We start from the raw sequence: 14335 nt of genomic DNA on the forward strand, positions 1-14335 counted from the left end.
TCTTTTACTTTCTTCTCCAACACTTTGATTTTGCATTATTTAAACCAAATTGAACATGTTTCATTATTTACTTGAGGCTAAATTGATTTTATTGATGTACTATACAGTATTAAGTTAAAATAAGTGTTCATTCATTATTGTTGTAATTGTCATTATTACAAATACATTTTATAAAAATCGTCCGATTAATCGGCATCGGCTTTTTTGGTCCTCCAATAATCGGCATCGGTATCGGCGTTGAAAAATCATAATCGGTCGCCCTCTAGCTTAGACCATTTCAGAATGTGAAATAGAAAGACAAAAGATTTAAGTGCCTTTGAACACGGTTTGGTAGTAGATGCCAGGCACACAAATTTATGTGAAGAACTGCAACGCTGCTGGGTTTTTCACGCTCAACAGTTTCCAGTGTGTATCAAGAATGGTCCACCATCCAAAGAACATCCAGCTATTCATTGGAGTCAACATGGGCCAGCATTCCTGTGGAACACTTTCAACATCTTATAGAGTCCCTGCCCCGACAAATTAAGTCTGTTATGAGGGCAAAATGGAGAGGTCCAACTCAATATGAGAAGGTGTTCCTAATGCTTGGTATTGCGTCATTCTTGTGTTTTATTTCTCATGTTTTTGTAGTTTTTTTCTTCTTCTTCTAACGCTGCATCATTGGGAAAGAGCTTGTAAGTAAACATTTCACTGTAAGGTCCACACCAGTTGTATTCGGAGCATGTGATAAATCAAATTTGATTTGATGAATAAAAGATTAATTGGTTGCTCCTTGATAATACAGATGAGTACACCCTACTGGACAAAAAGCTTACAGCTTCTGGCATTTCCAGGCGGTCTCCAAGTACTAACCGGGCCCGTCCCTGCTTAGCTGAGATCAGACATATTCAGGCTGGTGTGGTCGTAAGCAGGGCCGGATTAATGCAGAGGTTTACCGGGGCTGTACAGAAACCCAGCCTAAAACCCCAAACAGCAAGCAATGCAGGTGTAGAAGCACGGGCACAGGCTCATGGGTGGCCTAAGAGGCAGCAAAACATTTCTTTTTTTAATTACAGAAATATATGACGTTGCCCTCTTTGGGTAAAGCAAGCCCCATCCCCCTCTCCCTGCCTCCTTCAACTAGGCTGCTGTGGTCAGAGAGGTCGTACATTCCAGGAAGATCCTGCCTCATGGCCACACAGTATAGAGAGTGAAGTTTCATAGAGAACAATGGAATTTCTTCCACTTGAGGTCCGAAAAACATTTATGTTCCGGAGAAGGTCTAAAAGTTCGGTGAAGAATCCAGCTACGAACTGGTCCGTTTTTTACATTTTGGTGAGGCTCATGGGAGACGGTGCGGCCACATTACCATAACGCTGTTTATTTAATAGCCTCAGATATGAGGTTTACATCTAATTGTTGTATAAGATGAATGAGTCAGAATGATACTGTTTGTAAAATTGTGTAATGTGATTTTGGACTTTTTAATGAAGGAAACTCCAATTCCCTTTTGAATGGAACTAAATCAGAGGACCGCCCATGAGCACAGTTATGGTCGGGCATCCTGGGACAGGCCCTTTTCTGCAACTCCTACCTAAAACCCCAACTTTGAGAAATTCTCACTAGACCATGTTTTTCTCCATTACGAAAGGACAAAGGTTGCAGACCATTGCTGAATCTTTTAACCATACCACGTGGTTAAACTCTTAGACTATCGATACCGACAGAATAAGAACAAGTCTTTGATATTAATTACTAGTCTGTAGCTAGGAATTCGGTATCATTGAACGTGAAGAACGACAACCGCCGAGACATCGATTCTACAACAACATGAATGAATGTCACTCTGAACTATCCACGAGAGAGAGAGAGAGAGAGAGAGAGAGAGAGAGAGAGAGAGAGAGAGAGAGAGAACAGAAACTCTCCAACAGAAACTAACTTTTCAACACGATCAAGACGACACACTGAGCGTAAATATATTGATTGATTGCAATTGTTCCATAACGAGTGAGCGTTCATGTGCAAAGGATTAGCATTTCAATTGTTCTAATTATCAACTGTGCGTTGTCTTCTCAGTCGACCCCCACTTCCCTTTTGTACAACAAGTCGCCATGCCGGTTTAGCCCACTAGGGGCACATTCCCCTATCATTTCTTGTAACCATATTTACTTTGTTTGTTTCTTTATGCATTTCTGTGAATTACTTAGTGAGTAAATAAATGATTTAAGGCAATTGATGTATGGATGACTCATAGTGAAGACTGAGTTTGTGCAGATAACCAACAATTTACGACGTTTGGAATGAGACTAACGTGAGGTAAAGTAAATAATTCATTCATTCGAAGACTAATTGATCAGATATAAAATATCTGAAAAGTTATATTAGGAATTTATAACTTTGTAATCGGAATATTTTCCTTGGTGCCCCGACTTCCTAGTTACTTACAGTTACATGTTTAATCGCATAATACTAATTACAGAGAATCTTTGATAAAAACTAAGTCTTCAATTTAATGATAGTAAAGACACGACAGTGTACATGTATTTGATTTTTTACTGCAAACGCCAAACACAGGAAGACTCAGGATCCCACTCTCACTGAGTGTAGACAGCCTGCTGCTGCTGCTCTGCTAATCATCAGATGAGCGGAGGAGATTAGTTAGGCGGTCCACATGGGTAACTGGGGGGCGCTGCTTTAAAAAAAAAACGGCATAATAAATCAATGTGACTGGTCAATTGTGTGAGTCGGGGGCTGGGCCCAAGATTCTAAAAAATAAACGCAATTTTTTTTTATCCAACAGCAGAATCCCACTCTCAATTTTATAAATATATCAGAGAGGATAATTTAGCCACAGACGATCGAAGGTTTATAGAAAAAAATAACAGTGGATTAAGACTTATCCCAAGTATATACAGGTATCTGCCAAAATTAAGGAAACACCAACATATAGAATTTTAAAAGGGTGTTGTGCCACCACAAGCTGCCAGAACAGCTTTAATGCTTCTTGGCATAGATTCTACAAGTAGACATAAACCATGCCAGGAGAATGCACTCCACACCATAACATATACTTTGTATCCCTTGTTTACTCAAGTGTTTCCTTTATTTTGGCAGTTACCTGTATGCCTACAGTCAGGAAGGCCGCAGTTTGGGCAGTATGCGCACCAAATATAGGCTACAGCTTGTTCCTTGGGGCCATATACATATAATCCATAGTAAGGTTTTGTAACCTCTTACCCTGGCAATTTCACTGTTGAACTCATGGGTACACTAGCAATGTATAACAGTTCTGACTTGAATGGGAACTGCCATCTATGAATTATATATCTATGGTTGGTTGCGGATGTCTGTTTGCCTTTTGCAGATAAAAAAAACAGTACAGTTTGCAAAGCAAATGCCTACTGCTGACAAGAGAAGCCTAATCTGTCTGTAAAACCAATAAAAACATTTCTTTCTCAATAACTCTCAATCTGTAGGTAATCTGTAGCTCATTTTGAGATTGGCTATTGCCAATACGAGGGGCCTATGATTTCTTAATCTGGCCCTGTTCGTAAACCAAGAAGTATGCTTTCGTACACTATAAAAAGGTGATGATGAAGCTCAGAAAATATTATGACATTTAACATTTGATTGTTTAATAAATTAACTTTGACTGGGACATGGACTGAAAAATAGCCTACACTGAACTAGACAAGGACATTTCCTGAAGAAAATATGTGTGCTTGCTTGTCTTGAACAGAATTTTATGTTGATTGAATCTATGCAAATCCAATCCATGAGGGGCCTCTGGCTTTCTCATCCAATGGATTTTGAGAAAGAGTTGAGGCCCACGGATGAGGTGGGGGTAAGATGGCGGGTAGGAAAAAAAGGAGAAAAGTGGAACATATAAGTAAATATGGGAATGGTGGATCACACAGAAGACCTACAGAAGGAAATTGGAAGAGCTATAGAAGGAAATTGAACAAGAGTGAGTTAACTGTGGTGGCAGGTGCAGTGTTTTGGAGAGAATGGATCCTTGCCTTCTGGCTGATCCATATGTGGTATCAGGTTGGGTAAAGAAGAGACTGGGGAATGTTGGATCTGTGAAAGTGACTCGTAGTGAAATCGTGTAGATTTGTTGCGTCTTTGTCATCCAGAGGGAGCGTGTGCCACACACCACTTGACCGGGGACAAGAATTGTGACGTTTTTTTCCTTTCCAGAGCAGGGCGCCATTGCAAGGAGTGATAACTGGAATGGTGAGGTGTTGAAGAAGATCAACTGAAGTTGAAGATTCCCTGTGACGATTGTCTGTGACGCTCATCATTTGGTGTGACGCAGAGAGAGCGTGGTGAAACAGAGAACACACTATACTACTGACTTCTGATGAAGTCAGGATGTGTCAGTTATCCTTTGATACCTTTTACTCCAAATCCATTAGTGTTTAAGGTGTCAAGCGTATGGTCATGTGGCAGCAGTGTGTAGGAGGGAGATTCCTAGATGTGAGAAGTGTTTAGGAGGACATGTGACAAAGGAATGTGTAGTATCGGTGGAAAATGTAGTACTTAGGTGGACATGATTTTACTGCAGAAGTCAGTTAGCATTTGCATTTTTAAAAATGTTTATCCTCAAGCTAGGGAGAGGCGAAGGTCGAGTCACGCGTCCTCCAAAACATGACCCGCAAAACAGCGCTTCTTAACAACCGCTCACTTAACCTGGAAGCCAGTCGAACCAATGTGAGGAAACACCACCACGAGTCCCTAGAGGACGCTGAGCAAAGTAAAGCCCTCCTGGCCAAACCCTCTCCTCACCCGGACAATTGTGCACCGCCCTATGGGACTCCCGGTCACAGCCGATAATGACATAGCCTGGGATCGAACCCCAGGCTGTAATGACACTGCAACACTGAAGTACAGATGAGGCCAAAGTAGTGGAATGATGTTGAGGTTTTAATGGGTGCAAGGATGGTTGGCAGCGCAATTTTTTTGATGAATTCAAACTACGGAATAGTAGGCTGATACATAGCCAATACAGAAGGTGGCGACATGCACCTATGTCGTACTAAATTCTCCAAAATATTAAATATAAATGCAGAGGACACTATTTCCGTATTTTAGGGCCCATAATGCAATCAGGAAATTGGTGTGGCTTCACATTGTTTCCAGATTTGAATGAAATGGAGGAAATATGCAGTCGAAGTACGAGAGTGGATACAAATTCATTGCTTTAACTAATTATGACAAATGTTAAGAAAATATTGAGCAATGTAATAAAGTAATGACTTTTCAAATAAGTTACCTTATTCAGTTATGTTGGCTGACAATTTGTTAGCTACCCTGTCCTTACGAACCACATAGCGTATCATTACAGCAGTATGTTGTTAGCTAGCTACCTAACGTTATAGTTGACTACTTATACATTACATTTGCCAGTATATTAACTATATGTTATCTAACTAACTACACAACGTTTATTGACTTGATTAATCACGCCATTGTTAGCTTAGCTGGACACTAGGGTGCTTTCCTAAATTCGCTCTGGCTATCTACTCCGATTTCAGAGCACTCTCGTCTGAGTACCAGAGCGCAGAACAATGAATTAACGTTAGCTAGTAATTTGTTACGCTAGCAAGAGGTTGCATAGCAACAACATCAACTTCCGACGAAGTGTGAGGACGCTCAACTGAAAGGATACCGTACGTTTACAGTATACTACAATTAACTAATAGTATGTAGTTTTATACTCATTAAATATGTAGTATGGGTATTCGAACACAGCTACTGTCTCGCCCCAGCCTCCCTCCTACTGTGTTAGTGGGGGGCGACCCGTAGACTTTGTCCTTCGCCCCCGCCTTTCGGGCACGGGTTTTCTCTGGTGCATAGCAGGTGGAAGCGACACTGTGTGCAAGCTAGCAGCCTGCTGTGCTAGCGGGAGGTGGGGGCGACAGATAGACAGGCCTTCCTGGCTGGCCAGACTACATAGAGATCAAAGACCAGGAGCAGATCCAGGGCCTGACGAGAGCCTGCCAGCTAGCCAGACAAATACTGTTGCTGGCTGGACGCAGATGTTCCTGTGATATAGTGAGATAGAGTAAGACATTCCACGTTAATAACATCCTTGTTTTCATCTCTGACCCCAGGTTGGCATGACGACAGAGGAGATAGATTTCATCGTCCACCAGGAGACGATTCGTCACAACGCATACCCTTCTCCTCCTGAGATATGGGGGTTTCCCCAAATCAGTCTGCACCTCGTCAATAACGTGGTCTGCCATGGCATACCTGACACCCGGCAACTACAAGATGGAGACATTATCAACGTTGATTTGACCTTGAGTTTTATCCCTCTTATGCACAATCCACATTCCTGATCCTCCTCCCCCATTCATCAGGTCTATCTGGAGGGTTACCATGGTGACACCTCCTAGACATTCCTGATAGGCTGTGTGGACGAGGTTGGGCAAAAGCTAGCAGAGACAGCCAAGAAGTGTAGAGACGAGGCTATCGCTGCCTGTAAACCTGGGGCTCCACTGTGTGTTATAGGAAACACTATCAGATACACACACACAGGATTGTGTAATCTACTGTCCCTACAGTGGTATAACCCACTCCAATGGTTTCCATGCCATGTCCCTACTTTATTGGACATGGCATAGGCTCCTACTTCCATGGCCACCCAGTCATTTTGCACCACGGTAAGTACAACACAGCAACAGTTTTCTGTGGTTCACCTACTCTATGTTGGACAAATCCGAAATATCTCTTTCATCAGACAGCTAATGACAATGATATGACCATGGGTGAAGGGATGTCTTTCACTATAGGTCAGTCACATTTCCTATGTATATCAGTGTGTATTGATGTCAACTTTAGTGAGTGTGTGTGTGTTAACGTTGCAAAATATCCTAATTGACATTTCACTTTTTTGTCTGACAAAATATTTGGAAACAATATAATAATATAATTTATTTGGACTAGGACTTTTCAATTCATGAAATCAAATTGATTACAATCAGAGGAGCACATTATTTGCTATGATTGACATCATCATAAGATTATCCTGTGTTAACGTTGTTAGGACTGCAAGGTTTGCAGAGTATCGTACGTCTATTGGGCTGATTATGTCATGATGGGATGTTATTGATGCTGTGTTTGGCTTCATAATATTTTCTGATAATCTCTAATGACATCATCCTCCAGCTCTACATTGTTAGCGACTTATTTTGTACTCGTTCTTGTTCAATTAGGAACCATGTCCTATTTATATCACTGAGGAGACTGATTCTACTGACGTGATGTATTTTAATGGGATCGGGTAGGATTTTGTCAGTCAAGGCCTTTTTCTACTTACCCAGAGTCCGATTAAGTCATAGGTACTACAGTAGCGTTAGCGCAAATGCTAACTAGTATTAGCACATTGACTGGAAGTCTAGCTGTTCCAATAGACTGCCAGTCATTGCACTGGCGCTAGTTAGTAACTTCCTTCAAACTGCATGCAGGGATATAAAAATGGTATCCATGAGTACATCTGACTCTGGGTAAGTAGAAAAAGGGGTTGATTGCCAAAATCTTGCACTATCCCTTTAAAACCTCTTCAGGATCTTACCCCCCCCCCCCTTTTTTTTAGCACCTAAAATGACATACCCAAATCTAATTGCCTGTAGCTCAGGACCTGAAGCAAGGATAGGCATATTCTTGATACCATTTGAAAGGAAACACTTTAAAGTGTGTGGACATGTGAAATTAATATCGGAGAATATAAACACATTTGATCTGTTCCATCATCTTTGAAATGCAAGAAATGAGCCGAATTCATCAATTGATACATCTTCAAGTACATAACTATAGAGAACATACAATATGCTATTGTAATATTTTTTTTTAGTTTACACCCTCCCAGGAATGTCATACATGATGGATAATTAGATTCCCTACAGAAAAGACACTAACCTTCACACATTTAGTTGTGTGGGTGGAGTGGGTGTGGGGCCAGAGAAAACAGGGGTTCAAACTGTAGTTCCTACATTTGAATATAAAAATGGATTTATCAAACAAAACTATGCTACATTTGATATCTGGGACCCTCAGGATGACAAATCAGAGCAAGGTTACTGAATGGAAGTACATTATTTACCTTCAGAGGTGAATGTATCAAACCAATTGCCATGGTAAAAGCGTTTTGATGTGCACTCTCCTCAAACAACAGCATGGTATATTTTCACTGTAATAGCTACTGTTAATTGGACAGTGCAGTTAGATTAACAATCATTTGAAGCTTTCTGCCCATATAAGACATGTCTATGTCCTGGACAGTTTGCTGTTACTTACAACGTCATTCTAGTCACATTAGCGCACGTTAACAGCAAACATCCTGGTTTAGGGACACCGATCCCGTAGAGGATAAATTCCATAGGCTACATTCTTCCTTTCTGTACAACATGGCACATTTGTTACACAATATTGAATCTCAACAATGTTAATCTCAAACGTGTAGGAATTCATTGAAATAAACTAGTCAAAACATTGGAGTACAACATACACATACAGCTTTTCCCTTTTGCAGGTTTTCAGTATCTTTGGTCCCGTAAATTGACCCCACATCATCTGTAGGACTAGATTGCTGATGTAGTACGGGATTCAGCTGGGAGAGTGCCACAGTCAGATGAGTACCAAGAGTAGTTACTGTAAAATGACGGGGCACTTGTGTTCGGAGGCATAAAGTCCCACTCTTTGCTTATCTCTGTAATCCTGTGATTCTGGGGGCCCCAGTGCACCGCTGTTGGTCGAGGAGAGCTGCTGGACCGAGTGGAGTCACAGGGGGTCTCCTGCTGTCCTGGTGGCATCTGCCCGTTTCTCCACAGCTTCTTCAACTTGGAGCGACGGTTCTGGAACCAGATCTTCACCTGGGAGAGGAGTAGACATGCAGGGAGAGGAGTAGACATGCAGGGAGAGGAGTAGACATGCAGGAAGAGGAGTAGACATGCAGGGAGAGGAGTAGACATGCAGAAGTATAGGGGATGTTTGAAATTCCCATCATATGTACAAGCGCACTGCTACCTCCAGTCAAGTACCTTACATCTCCAGCAAGGATATTACACTTATATACAGTGCACCTACAGTTTACATACACTTAGGTTGGAGTCATTAAAACTCGTTTTTCAACCACTCCACAAATTTCTTGTTAACATACTATAGTTTTGGCAAGTCGGCATCTACTTTGTACATGACATAAGTCGGAGGTGAACCTGTGGATGTATTTTTTAGGCCTACCTTCAAACTCTGTGCCTCTTTGCTTGACATCATGGGAAAATCAAAAGAAATCAGCCAAGACCTCAGAAAAAAATTGTAGACCTTAACAGGTCTGGTTCATCGTTGGGAGCAATTTCCAAACGCCTGAAGGTACCACGTTCATCTGTACAAACAATAGTATGCAAGTGTAAACACCATGGGACCACGCAGCCGTCATACCGCTCAGGAAGGAAATGCGTTGTCTCCTAGAGATGAACGTACTTTGGTGTGCGAAAAGTGCAAATCAATCCCAAACTGCCTTAAAAAAGCCAGATTACGGTTTGCAACTGCAGATGGGGACAAAAATCATACTTTTTGGAGAAATGTCCTCCGGTCTGATTAAACAAAAATAGAACTGTTTGGCCATAATGACCATCGTTATGTTTGGAGGAAAAAGGGGGAGGGCGTGCAAGCCGAAGAACACCATCCCAAACGTGAAGCATGGGGGTGGCGGCATCATGTTGTGGGGGTGCTTTGCTGCAGGAGGGACTGGTGCACTTCACACAATAGATGGCGTCATGAGGAAGGGAAATGATGTGGATATATTGAAGCAACATCTCAAGACATCAGTCAGGATGTTAAAGCTTGACTCCAAGCATACTTCCAAAGTTGTGGCAAAATGACTTCAGGGCAACAAAGTCAAGGTATTGGAGTGGCCATCACAAAGCCCTGACCTCAATCCCACAGAAAATGTGTGGGCAGAACTGAAAAAGCATGTGCGAGCAAGGAGGCCTACAAACCTGACTCAGTTACATCAGCTCTGTCAGGAGGAATGGGCTAAAATTCACCCGACTTATTGTGGGAAGCATTTGGAAGGCTACCCGAAACGTTTGACCCAAGTTAAACAATTTAAAGGCAATGCTACCAAATATGAATTGAGTGTATGTAAAAGTCAGACCCACTGGGAATGTGATGAAAGAAATAAAAGCTGAAATAAATAATTCTCTCTACTATTATTCTGACATTTCACATTCTTACAATAAAGTGGTGATCCTAACTGACCTAAAACAGGTAATTTTTTACTAGGATTAAATGTTAGGAATTGTGAAAAACTGAGTTAAATGTACTTGGCTAAGGTGTATGTAAACTTCCGACTTCAACTGTATGAAATATATTTAACTTAATTAATATAATGCTATTTAAAATCCTCCATCATGGTCAGAAAATTAACATAGCGCACCTGTGTTTGTGTGAGTCCCAGTGACGCGGCGATCTCCGCGCGTTCAGGTAGCGCCAGATACTGCCTAATTCGGAATCTGCTCTGGAGCACACACAGCTGCAGGCTGGAGTAGATTGTTCTAGGCGTCCGGGCTTTCTTTGGATTTCCCTTTACCATTCTGACTTCTGTCTCCTTCTCTTTCTCTGAGAAAATGTGTATGATCATTAGCAGGCTTGTCATTAATCTTGGTTAACCCAGAACTAAAATGTTGTGTTATTTGGTCTGTTCACGGGAGGTAAGCCTATCATTGATTTACACAATATAGCCTGTGCACTAGGTTTAAAACAAAACCTGGCATAAAGAACCAACACAATGTTTCTGAAAAGTACAGAAATTGCCACATCATAGGCTACTAAAAGGGAAAGTATAGGCTAGTCATAAAAGGAAAGTTTTGGCTTTGGCTTTCTGACTGTTCTGCCCTCTCCACTTAATTTACTGCTGCCTTGCTCTCACTTGTGGATGTGCATAATTGTGCTTAATTGCTTGTTATTGATTTATCCACATTTTGGAGCAGACAGTGTAATTTAATGATCAATATGTATCATTCTGACATCTGGATCCTTCTCATCTTTCTGTGAGAAAGAACAAATAGCTTTATGTTCATCTTCTACAAAGGAGTGTATTGCCCATTAGCTGTCAGGTTTGGATGTGCCTGTGCGTAATTGATGCATACAAACTTGGGAGCAGAAAACTGTGAAATTCAGTGATCATGGGCACATCTACACTGGAATAAACAGGTTCGATTATACAATAGATATGAATCACGTTACGCACCTGTGTCCGTGGTGAGAGAGGAAGAGCCCGTATATGATCCATAACAATCATATGAGGTTGGGAACCCAAACTCATAAATCTCGGGACTGTAGTGAGCGTTATTCCCATTATAACCACCGGGAAGAAACGAATTGACTTCAAACTCGAGCTGATGCAGTTGGTTAGGGAAGAAATTGCCCCCTGTAGCAGTTGAAATCGGTAAGGTTGGATATTCCTGTGATTCGTGCATGCTGTAGGGAGTTGATTGCATAGCTGTGGCAACAGTCTAAAGTTATGGCACCATATCCCTATGCAAACCTGTGCGAAGTCCTCCAGGGAGAATTCTATTCAAAATGTTGTTCTCCAATGTTCAAGTCTCCATTGATTGCCTCTCATTCATAAATTGATCAGATTGCCCAAAGTTATTGTGATAGCCCGAATTGTAAATAATAAGTCAACCGCTCTTCTGTTTTTAGTCCATACTGTAGCCTATATGTGGTTGAGTGGTGTCATCTTCTGGTATCCAGGAAAACGGAATGAATCTGCTCCTCTGGATGAGACAGTCTGTGGTATGAATAGTCTGGTGTGACATGAACCGGGAGACGGGTGGGCAAGAAGCCAAAGAAAAATCTCCTTGACCTTGTGCACCTTGTCTTCAAAACCCTTATAATACAGTCATATATTGACAAATGTTTTATATTTATTCTTTTTTTTTATGGGGGGGGGGGGGGGGGATGGACAACGTTAACCTTTTCACGCAAATAATGTTGAAGGCTTTGGATAATTGTAGCGCACTCTCTGCTCCAACTCACCTTCAGATGGGCAGGAGGTGACGGCGGCATCTGGCGGTCTTCGTGTGATACTGCTACAAGCCGCCAAACACTTCGCCACCCTGTACACACTTGATAATTACCGATGGCGCCAAACAACCATTACAGCTGACTGAGATGACAGGGGGTATATTTACACTCTGTGTGTGCCCACCACACATCGTCTTACCACCTACTCGACTGTAAATACAAAACATTAGCAAGAGCTTCTTAATATTGAGTTGCACCCCCTTTCACCCCCAAGAACAGCCTCCATTCGTTGGGTCATGGACTCTACAAGGTGTCGAAAGAGTTCCGCAGGGATGCTGGCCCATGTTGACTCCAATGCTTCCCACAGTTGTGTCAAGTTGGCTGGATGTCCTTTGGGTGATGGACCATTCTCGATACACACGGGAAACTGTTGAGCGTGGAAAAACCCAGTGTTGCAGTTCTTGACACACTCAAACCGGTGTGCATGGCACCTACTACCATACTCAGTTCAAAATCACTCACATACTTTGTCTTGCCCATTCACCATCTGAATGGCACACATACACAATGTCTCAAAGCTTAAAAGTCCTTCTTTAACCTGTTTCCTCCCCTTCATCTACACTCATTGAAGTGGATTTAACAAGCGACATCAATAAGGGATCATAGCTTTCACCTGGTCAGTCTATGTCATGGAAAAAGCAGGTGTTCTTAATTTTGTGTATACTCTGTGTGTAAATCATGATCAACAGCAGCAACAGCAAGTGTGGCATAGACTAGGCTGGGCTGCATCTCAATAGTCTAAAGTGGCTTCCTCTTCTTCATCTGCCTTGATCTGAAAACACAGGCTAAGTGAAAGCAACAAGGTGGATGCCCACCAGGAATTGATCATCACCTGTCTAGTTCCAGGTCATTGCCTTCACATCAGTGTTGAGTCATGAGGATGCATGTAGGACTACTGTACCTGTTAAGGCACGTAACTGGCCAGTAGATGGCACTGCACTGCTATTTATGCTCAGTCCACTGAGTGTGAAGAAGTGACATTGACAACTGTGTGTGTGCCACAGCTTCTACCAACATGTCAGGATCTTGGCATGTGGTCGTGCACTCACCATATTTCCACAGGGCCGCCGGTTCAAACCCAGCTCTGGCTGTTCCCTTAGTCGCTACAGTGTGTTGTTTAGGAAAAGAAACACAAACATGAAGTTTACTGCTACTATATTATCAAAGCAAAGTTGTGTAAGCCAAACGTATGTTTCAAATCAAACTTTACAGTTACCCAGAAACACCAAGAATCTATTGCAGGGCAAATTCCTGGAATAGTTGAGAGGCTGTGGGTGCATCCTTCATCCTTCTGTTCTCTGTTCTGGTCCCAGGTGGCTTTGATAAAGCATTAGAAGTGTGTTCAGAGACTATCCAACCAGAGCTTACTGTAGTGCTGAATAACAGATCAGAGATCATCTTACCATACACACACATACATATACACTGAGTGTACAAAACATTAAGTAGACCTTCCTAATATTGAGTTGCACCCCCCTCCCTTTGCTGTCAGAACAACCTCAATTAGTCGGGCCATGAACACTACAAGGTGTCGAAAGCGTTCCACAGGGATGATGGCCCATGTTGACTGCAATGCTTCTCACAGTTGTGTCAAGTTGGCTGGATGTCCTTTGGGTGGTGGACCATTCTTCATACACATGGGAAACTGTTGAGTGTGAAAACCTCAGCAGCGTTGCAGTTCTTGACACAAACCGGTGCGCCTGGCACCTACTATCATACCCTGTTCAAAGGCACTTAATATTTGATCTTGCCCATCCACCCTCTGAATGGCACACATACACAATCCATGTCTCAGTTGTCCCAAGGTTTAAAAGTCCTTCTTTAACTGGTCTCCTCCCCTTCATCTACACTGATTGAAGTGGATTTAAGAAATTACATCAATAATGGATCATAGATTTCACCTGAATTCACCTGGTCTGTCTAGGTCATGGAAAGAGCACGTGTTCTTAATATTGTGTGCGTGTGTGTGTGTGTGTGCGTGTGACAACCCTTACAGTATGTTTACAGTATCCTGAGAGTGGAGTATGTTGTGTACATTAGCTCCACTTTGAGGGAATTGTACCCAGGCTTACTGCAGACAAAAGATTTGACCAATTCACTTCTGGTGTGTGTATCTAGTGCCAGTCATGAGTGCATGTGTGTTCTTATGCTTCTGTCAGTGTGCCAGCTACATAGGTGTGTTCTTCCTGTGGGAAAGACTGGATCAAATAAAGGAGTTATTCTGCTTGTTTGTTCTCGCTGTGCAGGTTCACTCATCTCT

At 42.1% G+C, this 14335-nt stretch overlaps 1 protein-coding gene and 1 pseudogene across 1 annotated transcript; one reads left to right on the plus strand and one right to left on the minus strand.

The window, feature by feature from the left end:
- The first annotated feature begins 3781 nt into the window (after positions 1-3781).
- Positions 3782-6868, plus strand: LOC109871489 (methionine aminopeptidase 1D, mitochondrial-like; annotated as a pseudogene).
- A 1724-nt stretch (positions 6869-8592) lies between these two features.
- On the minus strand, positions 8593-12057 carry LOC109871490 (homeobox protein Dlx2b-like). Its single transcript, XM_020462388.2, has 5 exons — positions 12028-12057; positions 11237-11501; positions 10424-10605; positions 8683-8858; positions 8593-8596 (listed from the first exon to the last, which is right to left on the minus strand). Exons 1-5 carry the CDS (start codon positions 12055-12057, stop codon positions 8593-8595), a joined length of 657 nt encoding a protein of 218 aa, XP_020317977.2.
- Between the last annotated feature and the right edge of the window lie 2278 nt (positions 12058-14335).

Source organism: Oncorhynchus kisutch, linkage group LG27, assembly GCF_002021735.2.
Source record: "Oncorhynchus kisutch isolate 150728-3 linkage group LG27, Okis_V2, whole genome shotgun sequence".
Lineage (NCBI taxonomy): Eukaryota > Metazoa > Chordata > Actinopteri > Salmoniformes > Salmonidae > Oncorhynchus > Oncorhynchus kisutch.

Bases quoted from the DNA above. Each gene is read 5' to 3' on its own strand.
- LOC109871490 (XM_020462388.2), bottom strand. From the start codon at position 12,057: ATGCCGCCGTCACCTCCTGCCCATCTGAAG. The intron at 10,606-11,236 runs GTGCGTAACGTG...ACATTTTCTCAG, and splicing joins CTCTCTCACCACGGACACAG to AGAAAGAGAAGGAGACAGAA. The intron at 8,859-10,423 runs GTGCGCTATGTT...CTCCTCTCCCAG, and splicing joins TGGGACTCACACAAACACAG to GTGAAGATCTGGTTCCAGAA.